Below are 20,714 nucleotides of genomic sequence, written 5' to 3' on the forward strand. Positions count from 1 at the left end.
ACCAGCCTTGCTTTCCCAGGCTGAAAATACACTTGGCTTCCAACTCAGCCCTCACCGTGCCAGGTCTCTGCTCCCTGAGCAACGCACTGCCGGGAAGGGGGGCGAGCAGGGAGCCTGGTGTGCCGGGATATAAAGCAGATGCACCAGGATGTGGCGAGGGAAGGACGCTGAGAGCGCGGGGGTCTGGGGCTGCAGCCCCCGGGATCTGGGGACCGCGGCAGAAGGAGGAACGGTCCGGGTGCCACCTCCTCGTGGGCGTCCTGTGCTGGAGGAGGATGGAAAGCAAACAAACACCCGAGCGTGGGCGGGCAGACACCTGCCTTCTGCTCGTCCGCCAGGTGCTACAAGCCGCTCCCAAGCCTCCGCTTCCCGGAGTACGGCATGACCGAGGGCAGAGGCCAGCGGATGGGAGAGGGGCGGGGGGATCATCCAGATCCCCTCATTTCCCCTGCTGCTTCGGGCTGCAGCAGATCACAGCTCTTTAAGGCTGCAATAATCCCCAGCCGGGGATTAGTTTTGCACCTAATCACCGCAGAACAAATACGAAGTTTTATTTACAGAAGCAGAAGAAAGACGAGGCCGGGGACGGGGAGGACGGGGCGGGGGGGACGGGTGGGCCTCAGGCACGGCTGATCCCAAGATAATCAGGAGCTGGAGGGCAGGAGGCGATCGCTGACCTTGGACCCCTCTCCCCGGCTCTTACGTAAATGTGCCATTGAGTGCTGGAGCCACAGCCGTCGTGAGCTCCAGCCTCGTCCCAGCCTGGGCTTGGTGACCCCCAGCCCTTTAAAGAGTTCACGTCTGGACCTCGGGGATTCCTGGCCCCGATTCAGCCCCTCCCTTAGGCACGAGCTGCGCTGTGAACCCACGGGCTGTCAGCTCTGACGGGAGCTGCGATTCAGGGGAGGGTGGAGATGCTGCAAAGGGATGCTGATCTTTCAGACGGGGACGGGGGAAGATGGGTGCTGCAGTTATGTTGCCCCAAAGCCAGGCTGGGCCCCAGGGATTTCTGTTCGCACTGGGTTGGGGTGGCAGCTCTCCTGCTTGAGAGCCCCCAGCCCAAATGCAAGAAGAAGCTGAGCTGCTGCTCAAAGGGTGACAAGACATAGGTTTATTTTTCATCCATGCAAGCAAACAGCCTGGCAGCAGGCAAACCAGGATGTGCTCCATCCCTCCCCAAACTGCCCTCGGTCACTCAAGGCTCTGTGGCTTTGCCCACAGATCAGAATTGGCTGGTGGGTGGCCAGGCTGGACCAGCTCCAGCCCTGGGCACAGGGGCAGCTTGTGACGGCTCCGTGCCTGCCGGAGCCTGAACTTCTCTTTCCCCTGATTCAGACATTGACAAATAAATAGCTCTTCTCTGCCCTGGCTCTTGCATAGTGGAAAGGAATGTCTGACCTGATAGGAGAGAGGAATCCTGCGTTGTGGAAACCCATGGCTTCCTTGGCAAGTGTGCCCATGGCATGGCTGCCAACGTGGCCAAGTGCCCATGCTTGCACCCTGTCTGTGGTTGCCCTGCTGGTGGCTGCCTTATTTCAGTTCCATTTCTGAGCTGGATTTGAAGGCCTTTCTCCTGACTGAGAAGAACTTGACACCAAAGAAGATGGTGGTGATCAGGAAGAGGAGTGCCAGGGCAAGCAGGACCCAGCTACCTGCTGTGGCTTGACTTTTGGTCAGGGACATTCCCAGGAAATCAGTTTTTCCGGAGTCATCTTGGGCTGGAGTGGCTGGAAAAGAGAGGAATGAGAGACATGGTTGTTGCTGGGGGCCCTGGGCTGTGGTATGTGGGATCACCCTTGCTGGTCTCTTCAGTGCCCTTTGGCCTCAGCTCCACGAGAAGCACCCAAACACCCTGTGCTTTTTGGGATGGCCAAGGGGCACCAAGAGAGTTCCACTTCATTGTGATCCCGGTGAGGGCTGAGCCTTGGCCAGGCGTGGACCTGCTGTGCTTGGCTGAGCCCTGCATACCTGCGTATGGAGTCCAGCTGTACTCAGGCCAGCCCAGGACCTCCCCGTTCTTCTCATTCTCTTTCTCCAGCCACGTCATGAGTGGCTTGAAGTAGCTCATCAGGGCCTCTGCTGACATGTTGGGCTGCCCTGTGATGAGCTGCATGGCTTCGGGCCACGGCTTGCTGAAACCCAGCTTCAGGGCATCCCTGTGGCAGGAGAAATCAGCTCCAGTGTGTTCCCCATCGCCCTCTTGGCTGCCAGCCCCTCCCTGTCCCTTGGGGCTCTTGGTGTCAGCACCCCTGGGTACAGTCTGAACCCCCAGAACCATGGGGCTGCCAGCCTGGAGTACAGGGAAGGACATTTATCTTGGCAGGAAGAGGGTTTTTCATGGATTAAAACCCTCCAGTGAATCCAGCCTGATGCAGAGCAGTCCCTGGGTGAAAGGGTTAATTTTGCAGGTGCTTTCCGTGAAGCAAGGGGGTTGTTTTCCCTAAGGAACTGGGGGCTGGGAGGAGGAGGAGGAGGCGGCGGAGGAGGAGGAGGAGGAGGAGGAGGGAGCCTTCCCCCTGCCAGGGCCCTAGGTACCATCTAGTGGCTGCTTCTGCAATCGCAGCCCCAGCGCCCAGCCCAAGGCGTCCCTGCCCCAGGTGTGGGACGGGGGAGATGCCCAGGGGCTGTGTTGCCTCCTGTCTTGCTGGGCTGGCTTTAAGGTATTCGGGGGAGTAGATGCCTTGGCTTTAGCCTGCCCACACACCTACCCCAGGATCTTCCCAGCCTCCCGGGACTGGTAGATGTCACAGGTGTGCAGGGGACCCGTGTGCCCGGCTGCATCACAGAGTGCCTGGTGGAACTGGAACTGGATCACAAAGCTGACAAAGTACCTGGTGGAGAGGGATGAAGAGATGGGAATGGACCCTACGAATGCCTGTGCAAGAGAGGATGTGGCTCCCCTCCTTCTCTGGTTGCACCCTCCCAGTCCGGAGGAGCATCACTGGCTTTGGAGCTAGACCTGCTTCAGCGCAGCCCAACCTGCGGAGGGCATTTCTCCCATAATGTGTTATACTTTTGCCAGAGTGGGTGAGCTCATCTTCCTTGGATAGGGAGAAATCCCCCTAAATCCAGACTTCTCTGGAGCTCCGTCCGGGTCTCTGGAGATGCCCAGCCCATGCAGGATGGCACCACCAGCCATGGGAAAAGGTGTCATCACTGGCATCTGACCTGGGGATCCTGCTTCTTTATCCAAGTGGTGTCCCTTGTGCCCCAGCCCTGCCGGCTCACCTAATGTAAGGGACGTTGGCAGGGATGTGAAACTTTGCTCCAGGGTCAAAATCATCTTCAGACCTCAGTGCTGGTGGGCACAAGCCCTGGTACTTCATCCTGGGTGGGAGAGGGAGAGTCAGGCCAGCTTGGGGAGGAGGAGGTGGGGTAAAGTGGGAAGGAACATAGTGGGGTGTGAGGACAGAGGGAGGGGTTGTGCATCTCATCATTCCCATTGCAGTCTGCTGGACCACAAGGAGAAAACACCCAGCGGGATGATGGCCAAGGCCCAGATGGGTCTGAGTTCAATCCTACCTGAGGTTCCACCACTCCTTGTTGTACTCATCCTCATTGATCCGCCCATCAAACACCTTCCAGCGCCACTGGTCCATGAGGTACCCGAAGGGCAGGAAGGCGATTTTGTCCAGGGCAATGCTCATCAGGTAGTTAATATCACTTTCTGCCCAGGGCGTGAAGATGTGAGCAAGACAGTGCTGTATCCACCTCTCCTCCCTCTGTGGATCATTCTGCCCCAGAAATGGGCGTCCCCAATACATCCTGTCCCCACCATGCACGCAAAGCCACCATATATATCCCTGAGCCCTTCGCCCATGCCCAGCCCCTCCTGACCATCTGCATTTCCAGCTATTCCCATCAGCGTCCCCAAATTTACTATGTGGCCCTCCAGCTCACCTTCGTTTTCCATGACTTGGTCCAGCAGATTGATGCTATGCAGGTGTTTGGGGGTGGAGACAGACAAGGCCATGACATCCCCAACAGCCTCATGGAAGCCAGGGTTGGCCCCGTCACGGAAGGAGACGGGCTGGTCCTTGTACTGCAGGAAGTACTGGACGTGGCCCATCTCGTGGTGCACTGTGATGAGGTCGTCCATGTTCACCACGGTGCACTGCTTGATCCTGGGCCGGGACACAAGGGTCGGGGGAGAACGGAGGGCAGTGGTGGCGTGAAAACCTCTGGGGACCCTCACATCCCCCTGAGCTATTTTTCCTTTCTATGTGCCCCCTCCCCACATCTGATGCCAGGCCAGGCTGGCCCTATTCCACTGGGCTGGTCTCTTCCTCCTCCTGCATCTCCTGCTGATCCTGCCCCTGTTCATCAGCTTTTCCATTCTCCAGGACAGGGCAGGACAGCCATGGATTACCCTCCATCCACCATGGGGACTCCTGCCAGCATCTTGGGTACCAAGGGAAGTGCCACAGTTGGGGTGCCACAGCCACAGAGAAAGATGCAAGGTGGCATCAGCCCTCATGCCCTTATTCTACAAGACGCTTTCTGCCCCAGCACCACATCACCAGCGCCCACCGCCGGCTCCCCATGGGCACCTGAAGTCCTTGCGGTTGTAGAAATCCCAGGCTGAGGCATGACACACCACCTCCCGCCCATCCGATGGCTTCTCAATCATGGATTTGTCCCAGAACTCCTGTGGCATTGGGATGAGGCCCAGAGAGGTGAAGAAACGGTCCGACTCTTCAAACATTTGCTTGGGTGTCCAGCCCTGGGGAAAGAGCAGAGACCCGGTGAGGGGCAGTGGGGGTGCTGGGGGCTGTGGAATGATGGGAGGACAGGGGTAGCCTTGTTCTGGGCAGGGGGATCTCCTGGAGTCAGCTAGACCTGGATCCAGCTCTTGGCATATAAAGGTAGGGAGAATACAGATGAGGTATGGGTTTTTTGGGAAACATTAGAACATTTGGCAACATGGGTGGTGGCAACAGCCAAAGGTTCCTGGGTCCCAAGGGGCTTCCCTAGAGCAGCCTGGAAAAGCACTGACCTGTTGTTTCATGGCTGGGGTGGCATCCACCTTGGTGGCATCGGGGAAAGGTATCACCAGGTCGAAAATGTTGGACCATGACTGAGCCCACATGTTGCCTGGGAAGCACAGAAGGATGGCACATGTCAGGAGGGACACGGGGAGGGGAGAGTTACTCCCTCTTCCTGCACAGGTAGATCACGCTGACTGGTCCCTGCCTTGCCTGCATAAGGGCAAAGTAGGCAGGAGCCCACCCATGCACAAGAGGTCAAGTAATGCTGAGTGTGCTGCCCTTCCCTGGGGCAGACTGGCCTCTACAGACCCATCCCAGGGGACATTTTCCCTTCAGCCAGAGCTGAACAGAGACCAGTCTTAACTCTTGGCATGGCACAGAGACAGCCACACCTGGTGGGGGACACAGCTTAGCTCAAGCGGAGCCCTTACCTAGCAGATGGGCAGGGATGGGACCCTTCAGGTTTACGTGCTTTGCACCATACTTTTTGTAGAGGGCTCGGCGTACGTAAGCGTGTAGGTTGAGGTACAGGGGCTGCAACTGCTGATACAGCCTCTCCAGATCTTCCTCGAAGGTGGGTGTCTCATACAGCGATCTCCAGTAGGCCCCATTGTCTTTGTAGCCTGTGGCAGGGCAAGAGCAGAAGCTGTCAGACACTGTCCTTGGGCAAGACTCTGTCGTGCTGTTCAGACACCCCAGGCCCCTCCATAACTGTGAGAGAGTAGATCTCCTGGGAGATAGTGAGACCTCCACACCGTTAGGATTTCGACCCTCAGTTGGATGAAGGGCCCAATCCCCTGCTCGCAGGGGGCAGAGCCATGGTGGGCTCTAGGGGAGCAGGGCACTGACCATTGAGCACGGCTGCCTTGTTGCTCAGTTCCACGTATCGCTTGTAGCTGTTCCTCATCTTCTTCCCAGAGGCATCCCGCCAGCCCTTCCAGGCGAAGAGGAGCTCGTCATAGTCCCGAGAGGTGGCCATGATGTCTGTGAGGTCTAAGAGAGAGCAAATGAAGCCACTGTGATGCTGCTGGATGGGCTGAACGGGTGCAATGGTTCTATACCCATTTGTTGCTCAGGGGCCACCACAAAGAAGGTGAGAGAACCCTTCATTGCCTTTCTTCATGCCCTAATCAAAATAAATCTCTCCCTCCTGGGCCAGTGCTGATTCCCTGCAGGACACCCTGCTAGATCTTACCAGGATCCAGTGGGTGACAGGTTTTGTTCTCTCTGCAGACCTTGGCCACGCTGTACGTGGTCTCCATATCTGAGAGGAGGGTGTTATACTGCAAAGGAAATCAGAGTATGTAAACTGGTTATCCTTGCTCCTGATATTGGAGGACATCCCAGCCCATCAAGGTTTTTGTATGTTTTGCTCTGGTCCCTTCCAAGATCAGTGTGACCCCAAGGGACGCAACATGGCGTCAATACAAGAGGGCCTGGGGCCGTCAAGCTGTGTGCCGTTGTCACCCAAACATCCAGGCCCCACTGCAGCCTGCGGTAGGCAGCCTTTGGTGGGAAACTGAAGACAGGATTTTGGCTTTGTGTGGAAGGTACCAAGCTATCACTTTTTAAAGACAGATGGTGGCTGCCCAGTGGCATTTCTTAAATTTTGAGAGAAACTTGTGTCTTCCCACAGGATGATGGCAAAGGACACCATCTCTCTTGCTCTGTCCCCTTGCCACTCACCTCCTTCAGCTCATTCTCAGGTAGGGCTGCCCTCTCAATGACACTCAGCTTCTTGAGGATGCGGGTGACACTTTGGTCCTGGAAATCAGAGGTGTCAAACTGCCTGGCCCTCATGCCGTACTCCAGGGTGTGCTTGGACATGGCCAAGTTCTTCTCCAGCTACAATGAGAGAGGGAGAGTTACTTCAGGAAGAAGACACGGGCCACTACAGAAACACCACCTGGCATCCCACGGCTGAGACCCTCCCCACAGCTGCCTTTGTGGGTACCTCATTGGATGATGAGGGTTTTCAAGGAAAACGCACTTCCTGGCTGAGAACCTTATCCCTTTACAAGAGGCAGAGGCTGCCCTGGTTTCCAGAGATTCTGTGAAATGTGCCCTGGCTACCAGCTGCCTTCCCTGGCTGTTGGGTCTCCCTGCACAGCCCCTGGGTCATTGCCATACCATGATCTCCTTGTTGTGGTCGGTGATGTTGGTGTTGTAGGCCCAGGATGCCTCGGTGTAGGCGTTCCACACTTCCTCAGCTGTCCTGTTGTACTCGGACAAGAACTCTTTAGCTTGTGCCTCATCTGCTATTTTGTCTAGAGGAGGAAATAAATGGGGGAAGAGACGAGAGAGGTCAGGAGAGTTGCAAGAGCACTGTCCCACAGAGAAGCCATTGTTAAGCTCTTCCCAGAACTACAGGTCCATTGAAGGATGCCACAACTTGGGAGCAGGTTGAGCTAATAAATGGTGGAAGACGTGCTCTGCTGGGGTGTCCCATGGGGCAGCGGACCAGATAACAGGACAAGCTGCACGCCCTAGACTCTCCCACATGAGCACAAATGATACAACTGAGAAGAGAAGCTTCACAACATGACTGATGACATCACTACACAGCTTCAGGCAATGGCACCTGCCTCCTGGGAAGCAACACCCTGTGGGACTTCACTGGAGCTGGGCATTTCTCTTTCCTTGTATGGGGACCACCCCACCCACAGCAGAGACCTCCCTCTGCTTCTGCCTGTGGATTAATGACATCCCTTGGGGCACCTCTTCCTGACTCTCCCCAGACCCGGGATGGAGCTGCAGCCTTACCAATGCCTTCAGGATAGCCTTCAGGGACAGGGGGATGCCAGTCAAACTCGGGCCAGCCCAGCTCCTCATTGGTCTTGTTGTTCTGCTCCTGAAGCCACTTGGTGACAGGGCTGAAATACTCCAGAAGGGGACCAGCGTCCATCTGACTCGTGTTAGTGAGGTTCAAGAGGATATCCTGCCACGACTTTGAGGACCCAGCTTTCAACACTTCCCTGCAGAGGGGCAGAAGAGCAAGAGCCAGCATGAGGCCGGGGGATGGATGGGAGAGAAGCAGGGATAGTATCTCAGCATCTCAGGAGTTGAATATGCTGCTCCTGAGTGGGACACGAACCTGCCTTGGAAGCCACTGCCTGTCCTGCATGTGGGAAGTGGGGACTCCCTGTCACACACTCATGCATTTAACACCCAGGGAATCAACAGGAGCCAACTGTGCTTTAGTGACCTCTTGTCTGGGTGGGAGCTGGTGACTGGGGCAATAGCAATACTCCAGTGAGGACCACTCACCCCACCCCAGTGCTTCCATGTATTTCCTTCCATCCATCTGTCCATCCACCTGCAAAGCTATTTCTCCAGCTCACTTTTCCTTCCTTCCCTTCCTTCCCTTCCTTCCCCATCAGCCTCCATGCACCCATCTTCCCATGGCGATGTTCCTGACCCTCCTCTGTCCCCACCTGAGTTTGGCTCCAGCCTCTTTGGACCTGTAGATGTCACAGGTGTGCAGGGAACCGTTGTGGTTGGCTGCCTGGCACAGTGCCTTGTGAAACTGGAACTGGAGGATGAAGCTGACAAAGTACCTGCCAAGGAAGCCCATGAAAGTCAGAACTGGGGACAAGGAGAAGCAGACAAGTCCAAGAGCTCCATCCCACCATTTGTGGTCCCAAGTGTTGGGAGATCTCCGTGTCTTGAGCAGGAGCTCACAGAGACCTGCCCACAGAGGTGATCCCCCACCCAGTGCATGGCAAACCTCGGTCCCCTTGCCAACACTTCCTCTACCTGATGTAAGGAGTGTTCCCCGGGATGTGGTACTTTGCTCCAGGGTCAAAGTTGCTTTCATTCCTTGAAACCGGAGCACAGATACCCTGATATTTGGTTCTGTGGACAACAGACAACAACAGCATGAGCATGGGAATAAGGGATCAGAAGAATCTAGTCAAAGAATGGGAAGGCTTGGCACAGTACTGAAGAAATCTGCACAATTAGAACATGATTCCATGAATATCCATCCATCCATCCATCCATCCACCCATCCATCCACATCTATCCTTCCATCCTACTCAACCATCCATCTCTCCATTTTTCTCCCACCATCTCCATGGCTACTTTTATGCTTTATCTTTCCTTTCCTCTTTCCTGCCTCCCTTCCTTGCACATCTCCAGCTTCCACACCTCCATCCACCCTTGGTGACTGTCCCCTACCTCAGATACCACCAGTCGTAGTTGTAACGGCTTGGCGGCGTGTGGCCACTGAACACGTTCCAGCGCCACTGGTCGATGAGGTAGCCAAAGGGCAGGAAGGCAATCTTCTCCAGGGCCATCTTCAGCAGGTAGTTGATGTTGCTCTCTGCATGAAACAGAGCCTGAACCAGGCTGGAAAGGAGTCTGCATAGACACCACTAAAGTTCTGGAGGCACCAGAATTTTAGTGGGCAAGAAGGTGGGCAGATCTGGATGAGAAATGGGGATAGCATTTCACCACATAACCTTGCTCCTAGAGAAGGCAGTGTGGGATGCAGGAGGCTTCTGTAGATACAGTTATTACCTGGGCAACACGTGCCTTTTCCTGAGTGGGGACAATGATAGTGACAAGTGTGGTGTCCCCCTGCCCTTAGCCCAGGTCTCAGAGTTAAAAGGTCTTTGGTGGGTGCAACATTGCCTGGGGCCTCAAGGTGAGGGGGTTTGGGGGACTTTGATCCGCAGTCACACCACTGCAAAGGTTCTGATGGTTTAGACCCAGAACCAGAGTGAACTCCAGGACAGTCACCACCAGTCATGAGGAGCACAGGGGATGGTGACATCTGTTTGTCCCCTCAAGGAAACCCAGGGAAGGATGTTTGGAGGAAGACCTGCTGGAGACGCAGCTGAAGCTGTGGGGTCACAGAGGGGTTGGCAGCACTGTCCTGACGGGATATTGGCTGCCATCACTATGGTGGCCCGGCTGCCAAAGGCTGGCAAGTCGGGTAGCAATGGCTTGAGGCACAGACCATCTGCTTCATGTGTTTATGCAGCACTGGCCCAATGCTCTTGGCTGCTGTGATGTCTTTCTTGTCATAAAACGTATTTAATGACATGGCAGGAGGATCCCAGGACTGTCCCTCCTCCGCCAAGCAGCCGCCTGGGGCAGGTCTGGGAGTGCTCAATTTCCTTTGCCGCCATCTGCTTTGATGTGTCGGCTGAGGGATGTCGGGTGGGAGGATGAGGCTCTTGACAAGCTGGGCAGTGCCTGCAGGGGCAAGTCCTGCCCTGCCGTGCCGGCCGGCAGCCAGACACGTCACCTGCTGAGCGCCCTGTGACTGTGCATGTCAGTGCTTGGTGCCACCTCCACAGAGCCGCGCTGGGAGCTCCAGTGGTGGATGCTTCTTGTCTAGGGAGGGAGGGAGGAATGCTGGAAAGGTCAAAGCCAATCAAGCACAAAAATGTTTTCCAGTTCGGGCTCTGTTGGTGAAGGGAAAAGCACAGACAAGCTCTGGAGAGCATCCCTCCTGCCTCAGGGGTGAAGGGCATGGAGCCATGAAGGGCTCTACTTGGATCCATGGAGACAAGAGAGGGTTGTGCGTGGACCCGTGGAGATGAGAAGGGGTTGTGGCAGCTCTGGGCTCTATTGCCAGACTGCAACCCACCCTGGCATGTCCCAAACCCTTCCCACAGCCCTCCAGGACACCCAGCTCCCCAGGGTGGCTGCCATACCTTCATCCTCAGTAGCACTGCTGAGGAGACCGATTTTCTTGAGGTGGCTGGGGGTGGAGACAGACAGGGACAGGACATCGCCGATGGCCTCGTGGAAGCCAGGATTGGCCCCGCTGCGGAAGGACACGGGCTGGTCCTTGTACTGCAGGTAGTACTGGATGTGGCCCATCTCATGGTGCACTGTGAACAGCTGCTCCATGGTCACCGATGTGCACTGCTTGATCCTGCCGTGCGAAAACAGCATTGCCTGAGCTGAGCGAGGGACCCTGGCGCTTGTGCACCCCCTTGATGGGAAGGACTCCCAGAGAGGGCGGCAACACCCTCTGGTAAGGGAAAGAGGAGGGGAAGGCAGGGCAGCACTGTCACTCCAGACCTCGCCTCAGAAAGTGCCGTATCGGGCTGCACGGCCTGGCTGAGGTAGCCAAAAGGGTGATCACCAAGGGCAATAGGGGAGGGTCTTGCCCTGCAGCCCTGGTCCCTGCATGTCCCCACAGACCTGAAGTCCTTGCGGTTGTAGAAGTCCCAGGCCGAGGCGTGACACACCACCTCCCGCCCATCTGTCGGCTTTTCCAGCATGGACTTCTCCCAGAATTCAGGGGGCATCTCCAGAAGCCCCAGGGAGGTGAAGAACTCCTCCGAGACCCGGAACATGTGGGTGGCATTCCAGCCCTGGTGGGCAGCAGGCAGTGGGTTACGGCTGAGGAAGGGGCTGCCTGTGCCCTGGGCATTGCCTCCAAAGCTCCCCCAGGACTGCGGGAAGGAGGTGAGTTGCTCCCAGGGACTGAAGTCCTGCCCCTCTCTCTGTGATGGGGAGGCCTAGCTCCAGAACTGGTGTGAACATCCCTAACAAGCACTGAGCAATGGTGCTGGAGCTCAGCAGGGGAAGGAGAAAGGAGCAGGACTGACAGCCAAGAAATGCTTGGAGCTGTGTGATGGTGTGAGCGCAGCAACGCGGCCCCCAGCCTGGGGACTGGCAGCAGTCCCAGGGCACTGCCCACTTTTGTCCACCTGCTGCCTCTTTGGCCATTGCCAGAGATGGAGTAAGATCATTTCTTTGTCCCTTCCCCTCCCAGACACGGATTTTCTGCTGTCTCCTATACAAGTATGAGAAATGACTGCCATGGGGTCAGTGTCATGGGCCAGCCTTGGTAACATCTCCTGCTGTTTCTCCCTGGTCCCCCCAGTGAGTCCCTCAGCCCATCACCTGCTGCACCATGGTGCTCGTGACATCAAGGTTGGGCTTATCAGGGTAGGGGATCATCAGGTCGTAGATGTTGTTCCACTGCTGAGCCCACATGTTCCCTGAGAAGAGAAAATAGCTGGAGTAGAGCTGGTGGCAGATCAGAAAAGAAAGACAGTGATAACTGGGACCTCTCTGGCCTTGTGTGCGCCCCTCTGACACCACCAGCACCCCTGGGCACAGGCTGGCGAGTCCCATCTCTTACCCAGGAGGTGAGCAGGGATGGGACCCCTGAGGTTGATGTATTTGGGCCCATAGTGGTCATACAGCTTCCTCCGGACGAAGGCGTGCAGGTTGAGGTAGAGTGGCTCCAGCTGTTTGTAGATGCGCTCCAGGTCCTCCTCAAAGGTGTCTGAGTCATACCAGGAACGCCAGTAGCTGCCTGTGTCATTGAATCCTACCAGGGACACAGGGAAGACCTCTGTCTCCAGACCCCGAAGGCTGCCCCCACGACCCATCCCTGAAAGGTGGGACCAGGGACCAGCAGCAGGATTTTTTCCCCTTTCCCAAAGTGCTGGCACTTGGGAAATACAAGTTGGATGCCTGGCTGCATGTGGGGTGGGGAGAGCAGCAGAACATCCCAATGCCCCAGTCCTGATTTCCACCCCAGGTCCCTGACCAGCCCCTGGCTGGGGATCCCCTGGGTTTGTACCATCCATCGAATAGGCTTCATTGCTCAACTTCACAAACTCCTCATACTTGGGGCGCAGCGGGTTCCCCGCAGCGTTGTGCCACCCCTCCCAGGCGTACAGCAGCTTCTTGTAGTTGCGGGAGGTGGCCATGATGTCCGAGAGGTCTGGGACAAAGGGGACAACAGAAGATAAGAAAGCAGCCAGAGAGGGAGGCGCATGCCACAGCTCTGCAGGGGTGCCGCCACTGCCACGCCAGACCCAAGTGCCCGTCCTCACACTGGGACAATCCCGATTAACCTGAGTGGCTCATGCCAACCCCAAGCCACTAAGGACGTGGGGACCATGACAAAGTCATGGCCATGGGGCGCTCAGCAGCTGGCAGGATGAGGGGGACAGGGACCATACCTGGCTCCAGATCCCAGCAGGTGCCATTGGACAGGCACACCTTGGCCGTGGAGTAGATTTTGTCCATGTCACTCAGGATGGTGTTGTACTGTAGGAAAGGAATAGTTGTTGGGGCAGCAAGGGGACAGGAACAGCCCTTAAGGAGGGATCTACAGGCTTCTCAGCTCTGGAGTGTGTGTCCAGACGGATGTGGGGAAGGATTGGTGTGTTTATACAGCATGTTTTTGGTGAGATAAGTGTGTTATCACTCAGGGTTTTGGCATGGTGGGAGCAGGGATGCTCTTTGGGACAGACAATCCCTGTACAGCCATGCTCTGGAGAGGGGATGTTTATAAAGCTGTTTGTCAGCAGGGCCGTGGCACAGGCTGTTTATCTAAATGGGTTAAAAAAAAATAGAAGAAGAAAAGCAGGAGGTTGAGGGATATTTGTTTCTGTGAACTTCAATAACAGCAAACAATAGCAACAGGAGGTTTCCTGGAACATGCCTGGGAAGCCCATTCTCAGGGAAGGAAATTCCTCTGCTCTGTCCCTCTCTCCACTCCCATTCCTCTGCTCCAGCTGTGCAGAGGGGATGGAGATGGGGACAATGGTGGCTGTGGGCTAGAGCTGCCCAGGGATGGGAGAGACATGACTGATGTGCAGGGAGGAGACATGATACGATCTGTTATCTGGGAGAAGGCAGGGACGGGTTTCCTGGAAGGAACTGGGGCCGACGGTTCTCCGGAAGGGATTGCATCACGAGGTTTTGCCAGGGTTTTGCTGGGAATGACTGTCAGGGAGCTGTGGGTCAGGATGGAAGGGCCTGTCCCTGTGCTCATGTAGAGCAGAGTGGCTGCCACCCTCAGCCTGGGCAATATTTTCTTGCATGGAAATCAAAATTCATGTAAACTGCTCTGAAAGCTCAGCACTCTGATGGGGAAGGCTCCGGATGTCCTGACATCCCTAGCATGGAACTGTGTCATCAAGGCATAGCACTCCTTATCTTATGGGGGGCTCAGGAGCCAGGTCAGCCCTGCACCAGCCCTTCTTTTCAGTGGGCTGATGAGCCCAGAGGGGCTGGGACAGCTGGCTCCAGTCATGGGCACAACCTGGCTGGTGTCCAGGTGATGCCCAAGACTGCTCTGTGTAAGCAGGAATTCTCCAGTTCCTGCTGGGATAGCTCCAAGATAAGGTTAGGACTGGCTAATGGGGCCAGAAGGCACCCCACGTCCCCTGAAGATAGCACCCCATCTTGTCCTCAATCACTTTGTAGAGGCAGTGACACCCTCCAAAATGCAACAGGTCAGCAGCCGAGTCTGGATGCTTGTGAAAATCCCTCTACAGCATTTCACAGCCCCCCAGCCATGCCCAGGGCTTTGCTGCCACCTCACTCACCTGCTCTCTCATCGGCAGGGGTAGATTGGAGGGTCCCAAGGTCTGGATGGATCCAATGATTTTCCTCAGCTGGGGGTCACTGAAGTTATTCCACTTGTCGCCATAGAGCTCCTTGGCTTTCTTCCCCCATAGCTCTGTGAAGTTCTGCTCCTCCAGTGATGCCTTGACCTGCACGGTGAAAGGGGACATGGGGGCTCAGGACCAGCCCCAGGATATGTCACCACCCAGGCGATGGATTGGGGGCCAGGGGCAAAGTCATGAGGGTTTGTGGGAGTCGGAGGTGACAGGACACGGGGTGACAGGCAGGGATGTCCCCAGCCCGTGGCAGCCATGGACAGAGACAGCAGCTTCCATCTGGCACAGCAGTGCTCTCCCCATGAGCACCCACCGCAGGGTGGCCCGTGAGGGTGTCTTGGAGGGAGCTCCAGGGTCTCATGTGAGACGGGAATGCTGGGACCGGGTGTCAGGGCCATGCAGGCAGGGTGTCTGGGTGCTCCCGGCCTGGCTTTGACATCTGCTGGACCCTGGTTTTGGAAGGAACTCTGAGGTCTGGTTTAATTTTATTTATATTCCTGCTGTTTTTCACTTTCAGAGAAGCCAAAAAGATAACTATAAATGTGTCACATTCACCTTCCTCCTTCCTGTATGTCCTCACTAGGTCTGTACACTTCAATTTCTATACATTTCTCAGTTGGCTGTCTGCACCCTGTGACCTGTAAATGCCACACCTGGGGTTCCCCCCTTTGCTCTGAGTCCCCAGTTTTGGGTGTCACTGCGCTCCAAGTCCTTCCAGCCCCAGTCTCCCTTCCTGGGCCATGGGCTGGCAGTAAGCTGCCAGCACAGTGGGGAGTTATTTAGGCAGCTGGAGCTGTGGCTGTGGTTTTGGGATGGGGTGCATTGCAGATGGTTGTATCCCAGCCTGATCAGTGTCAGCAGTGTTTTGGGCAAGCTCTGATCTTTTAAGAGTGTCCTGGCCCAGCGCAGGTGGAGTGAGACGGTGCAGAGTGCCTGGTTGGTGTCCATGTGCCATCCTGGTGTGATTTATGGAGCTCATTAGCTGCGACTTGTGGCATTTTTAGCCTGGCTCCAACACGCCTGGTTTATTTTAATTTTCACATTTCCTCAGCAGGAAGCAGGGAAGGAAGGGAGTAGTGGTGTGGCAGAGTTGAAGGTTGCCTGGGGCAGATACCCACACAGCCGCGGGACACGGGGGTGGGAATGCCAAAAGTGCCAGGGGCCTCTGGCCACCCAGCACTGCTCCCACCACTTCCCTTGGACATCCCAGTGCCCACAGCATCACTGGTATGAACTGGCCCCAGTGCCTCAGCGTGCCTGATGTGCCAGCCCCACAGACACCCTGCTCTCGTGCCACTGCTCTAAACAGGAGATGCCTTGACCCCTTCCCAGACCCCATGAAGAGCTGGAGGGGCTGGAGAAAACAGAGTTCAGCTGTGTTTTTTCTTCTACTTGAAGAGGCACCTGTGTTTGGTCAGGAAAACTGTGCCCTAAACTCTCCTGACAGCTCCTGTGGAGTGAGTTGAGGCCAGCGGTGCTGCCTGAGACCCCCTTGCCATGGCCATGCCCACCAGGCCCTTCACTCCTGCATCTGGGATGTCTCTCTGGAGGGGATGCCCCTGCGGGGGGCTCAGAAGCCCCTTAACACCCACAGCCTCAAAGCCTCCCTACCAAAACCTCCACCCCAGCCCCCCCCGCTTGTGGGTGCGCAGTGAAGACTCAGGATGCAGCTCAGGACACTGGGACTGTCTTGGCCCAGGCATCTGCTGTAGTTCTGCACCCAAACATGAGCAGCCCCCAGGCTCCACTGCCAGCCCCTTGCCCAGAATCCCAGCTTGCAAAAGACAGTACATCTATCTGTCTGTCCAGCATCCCTCTGTCCATCCCTTTGACCTTCTGCCTCTCATGTCCCTTTGTCACAGGGCCCCCTTTTGTGGCAGGCCCCAGAGCTGCCCATGCCCTGGTGGCCTGATCCAGCCCCCCTTATGGATGTATAGGGTTTGCCTGGCCCAGTGTTCTCCCAGACCCTCCAAATCCAGCCTTTTGGGTCCTGCTGGCCAGCTGTTATTCCTTTAGCAATCAGTGACTCCCCATCCCAACACGCCTCCCTGTTGCCCCATCATGGGCTGATCTCAGGGGTTCCCCTCCTCTGCCTGGGCTGGATTAGGAGCCTTGACATTGCAGGGAGCTCCTGGATATGATCCTCGCACAATTAATAGCACATAAAGGGGGGGAAAGCTGGTCTGGAAATGCTTTTTGAGAAGTCCATGCAAGGTGCTCTTCTGGCTCTAATTTTGGACTCAGCGTAGCTGGGATGTTCCTGCTCTGCCCCAAGATCCCCAGTCCCACCACATCTGCAGCTAGAGCTGGATGCCTGCCCAGACATCACGTCAGCTTGACAAAAAAAGGCTGAAGGGGCACCTGGGCCCTCTTGAGTGTCCTGCCAAATTGGCAGTGGCCAGACCTGGCAGTGATCTTTCCCCTATGCAGGAAGATGCATTTCCTTCCTGCACAGGGCACACTGTGCTTCCATCCCCACGGGATCTGGAGGGTTCAGGGCTCTGTGTGGCAGCTCCTGTGTGATACTGGGATCGCTGAACACACCCGTGGTCAGGAATGGGCTGCACCGCCCCCGGCGCACCTGCAATGTACCCCGAGCTGCATGCAGTGACTAGTCCGTGACCCCGTGCTGGGGCACCGGCAGCTCCCCGAGCACGGCTGGGGAAACCAGGGCAGCCCACCCAGGCACTGCCATCCCCTGGCCCGGGCTGTGCTGCAGCTCGCCCAACTGAGAGCAGACCCGGGGTCGCTCCGGCTCCCTGCTCCACTACATACAACGCAGACACATGCAAACCCCTGAGAAAACACACACACGCCTGTGGGATGCACACAGCGTTGCTCCCCGCAGTGGCTCCTGCCGCGTGTACCTGGGCTGATGTCTAATTCCCGGTAGCCTGGAGCGCTTTCCCACCGCTGTCTTTGTCCCCGTGGGCTGGGGGCGCAGGGACAAGAGGTGGCAGCCTCAGTCCCGATGCCACCCAGCTGCTTGTGCACTTTGGGCTTCTGGTGTCTGCCCCAAACTAAAACCCTCAGCACTGGGATGTGGTGACACCAGGTAGGGATGCGGACAGGGACAACTGACACCTGGCCCAGCTCTGGGAAGGGGAAAAGGAAAGTGGAAGGTGCTGGGAGGAGGGAATCACCTCCAAAAATAACCTTGACTCTGCTCTGGGACCACAGCTGTCATGCTGGGGCAGAGTCTCTCCGAAAACCAATTTGGGGCAAAACCCTGCAGCTCCTGGACTACAAGTCCCAGCCCTGGTTTGCCACCCCGAGGTGCTGAGACAGAAGCCCGCAGGGAGGAAGGGAACCGCACCAAGTGACCCAGCCCCCCTCCCAGTCCCCAGCGCTGGGGACACCCCGTGGTGGCATCGCCCCCGTCCTGCCACCCACCTGCAGAGCAGCGTTTTCGGCCGTCAGGTTGGTGTTGTAATTCCAGCTGGCCGAGACGCTCTCGAAGAGGACGAGCTCGGCCGTGCTGTTGTAGTCACTGGCGAAGAGGGCGGCCCCTTCCTCGTCGGGGTCCCGCTGGGGGGGCTCGAGGCCGGGCCGAAGGGCACCTGCCAGGCTCAGCCAGAGCAGCAGCCCCAGCGCCGCGGGCATCGCGGCGGGAGCGCGGCACGGAGGGGCCCCGTTCGGTGCCTCCCGAGGCAGCTTTGCCTCCGCTGCCGGCTGCTTATAAGCCAGCAGCTTTCGCGCAAACCCTGCCCACCGAGCCTGCCTCCCCTCGCAGATAAGACCGGAGTATTCCGTTCTCCCTTCGGCGGCTCCGGGGCTTGCGGGAAGGAGCGGGGAGCGAGTGCTGCCTTGGGGTGCAAAGTCCTTTTGGCTCCTGGCACTGCCGGGAGGGAAAGGGAAGGCGCTGGAGGAGAATCGAGGGAAAGGCAGAAAAAAGAGAAAGGCTAGGGTGGACGGGGTAGGTGAGATGAAGCTCCATCTCTGCAGGGTCCCGGTCCCCTCCCGACTTGGCGCAGGGGGACCCAGCTCAGCTGGTCCTTGGCAGGACGTTCCCCCGTGCCGGCATCATGCGACAGACGCCCCTCGGCACCACCCCGGCCACCTGCGGTGGGCCGCAAAGGCAAGTGCAGGAGGGAAGCTGTTCCTGTGGGACACAGCCAAGGTGTGTCTCACACTGCTTCCTGGCGAAGTGAGCCCCGTCCCGGCATAACCTCATTTTTCAATTAAACAGTATTTCTCCTGGCTGTGAAGGAAATCACATCACACCAAGTGTTTTGGACTTGGAGGAATTACGCTGACGACAAACGAGTAACAAAAAGTTCCTTCAAAATGAAAACCAGACTCATGTTGGTGGGCTTGATAATTCCTTTGTTTTGTTTTCTATTTAATCAACTAAATCAGTTTTCCCCAGGGCCTGGCCTCAGCCCTGGGAGTGGTGCCTGGGCTGAACTTATGCCCTGGGCTGATTTGACCTCATTACTCCTTATTGGAGCAACGACTCCACAGGCACACTGGGAACCCCTGTCAAGAGAGAGCATCTTTGGGGGGGTAACAGAGGGAAATCCCTTGATCTTTTGTCCCTGCTGAGAGCTGCGGAGCAGCTGGACACCATCATGGCCCCCTGGAGTGAGTCAGTGGGGTGACTCCGTGGGGACAGTGTGGCCACTCAAAAAGGGACAAGTCCTCCTGTCAGCACTGCGGACCCTCAGGGGTGTGCACAGCCATTTCCAAAAAAAATGGACTTAAAAGACTGCAACCCTCAGATGTCTATTAAACCTCACTCCAAAAATCCCAACTTCACAGCCTGTTCCAGCACCCTCCACCTGCACAGGCTGCTGTGGGCACATGAAAACCCTTCATCCCCCTGACCCCAAGCCCAAGGGGCAGTCCCCACGGTGTTTGTCCACCGGCACCACCTGAGAGCCTGGACATCACAGAGCTGGAGGCGAAGTCAGCATCTGCCTCCAGCCCCCCTTGATGACCCCTTTCCCCACCAGTCACAGTTCTCTGGAAAGTCCAGTTTACTGGGAAGTTGGAAAAAAATGGTTGGTTTGGGTCCAATTTGGCTGGAGACCAAGCGCCAGTGAATGGAGATTTCCTGCCCCCCTCCAGTCTCCGTTCCCAGCTGCGCCAGGGAGGGGTTTTCCCAGCTCTGGGTCGTGGTGGAGCCTCTGGCACGAGTGGGAGTTTCAGGAGGCTGAAACAGTCCGTGCAATGTCACTGGTACCCAGAGATCCCAGCATATGATGCCTTTTGCAAGGCTTGTGTGTCCAATGGAGGATCCTGCAGGAGAAGGGTAGCGCTCCATCCTTTTACACCAGAGCATCTTCCAAGGCTGGTGCAAGAGAGGCTGCTGCTGCTTCTGCTGGACTTTGTGCAGGAGAAGTTCCTCTTGAAGGCTGCATCTCCAAGGATGCCCACGGCTCTCTGTCACCCTACCTCATAAAACTCCAGCTGCATCAGGTAGAAAATTATCCTGCATAACGGAGAGCACTGGTGGCTGTTGGTCCAGGGAGGCAGGAGAGATGCCTGCAAGCTGTCAGATGCTCGTTGCTCCCTCTGTGCTGCCCCAAATCTATTCTGTGCTCCAGCAGCCACCAAGGACAGGTTCAAAGTCACCTGTGGGCATTCTGTGGAGTGGGCACTCAGTCCCTGCTCTCCCCACCCCTCTCGGGGGGCTGGGGTGGGTGGTGGACATCCATCGGCTCCCAGCCTGCAGGGTACCCGGCGCTGCCAGCACCACAGACCAGAGGGGCAGGAGATACTGAGGAATGTGAAAAATGCGTTGCCACGGAGACGGATGCGGAACTGCTCGCGGGGACGTGGGCTGGGGGACGCTGGGCGAGACGTGATGTCCGCGGCAGCTGCCCCGGGCCAGAGGATGCTTCCCATCCGTTTGCATTGCCATCATCACTCCGTGGAGACTTTGTCCTCCCCCTCCCTGGGGCACGTGTGAGCGGACACGTGTGCGGTGGCCGGACTGTCACCACAGCGCATCGGTGGTGACACGGCGGCGGTGCCTCACACATGAAGGAGCATGACTTGCTCTCAGCATTTTGGGTCAGCTCCTTGGCTTGCCAGACCTGCAAAATCTCCCTGCCCACAGGCAGCAGTGCTGGAAGGGGCACCCACTGGTGCAGCCCAGAATTCCCAAAAGAAAGAAATTAGGAGTTTTGACAGTAAATGTTGCTTAGGGGAGCTGCAAGGTGTCCACAGTGGTGGCGTGATGGAAGACGGTGAACAGGTCTGGTGGAGCAAAGGAGCAGGAATTTGGGAACGGCCCTGGTACTGGCTGGAAAGATTTGGTGATTTATGTGGGTATATCCCAGCCCTTAGACCTCTGGCTGGGGCTGCTCAAGCTTATTTTACCCTTCTT

General features: G+C 56.8%; 1 protein-coding gene across 1 annotated transcript; it reads right to left on the bottom strand.

The window, feature by feature from the left end:
- Window positions 1–1,088: 1,088 nt before the first annotated feature.
- On the bottom strand, window positions 1,089–18,093 carry ACE (angiotensin I converting enzyme). The gene is made up of 25 exons (XM_066205065.1): window positions 17,774–18,093; window positions 14,306–14,473; window positions 12,932–13,019; window positions 12,547–12,690; window positions 12,100–12,291; window positions 11,859–11,956; window positions 11,151–11,323; window positions 10,655–10,878; window positions 9,168–9,312; window positions 8,745–8,843; window positions 8,423–8,545; window positions 7,752–7,963; window positions 7,119–7,255; window positions 6,675–6,833; window positions 6,184–6,271; window positions 5,838–5,981; window positions 5,420–5,611; window positions 4,997–5,094; window positions 4,551–4,723; window positions 3,901–4,124; window positions 3,523–3,667; window positions 3,229–3,327; window positions 2,709–2,831; window positions 1,969–2,156; window positions 1,089–1,727 (listed from the first exon to the last, which is right to left on the bottom strand). Exons 1-25 carry the CDS (start codon window positions 17,981–17,983, stop codon window positions 1,531–1,533), a joined length of 3,843 nt encoding a protein of 1,280 aa, XP_066061162.1. The 5' UTR covers window positions 17,984–18,093; the 3' UTR covers window positions 1,089–1,530.
- Window positions 18,094–20,714: the final 2,621 nt, after the last annotated feature.

Source organism: Chamaea fasciata, unplaced genomic scaffold, assembly GCF_029207755.1.
Source record: "Chamaea fasciata isolate MVZ Bird 193981 ecotype frontalis unplaced genomic scaffold, bChaFas1.0.hap1 SCAF_27, whole genome shotgun sequence".
Lineage (NCBI taxonomy): Eukaryota > Metazoa > Chordata > Aves > Passeriformes > Sylviidae > Chamaea > Chamaea fasciata.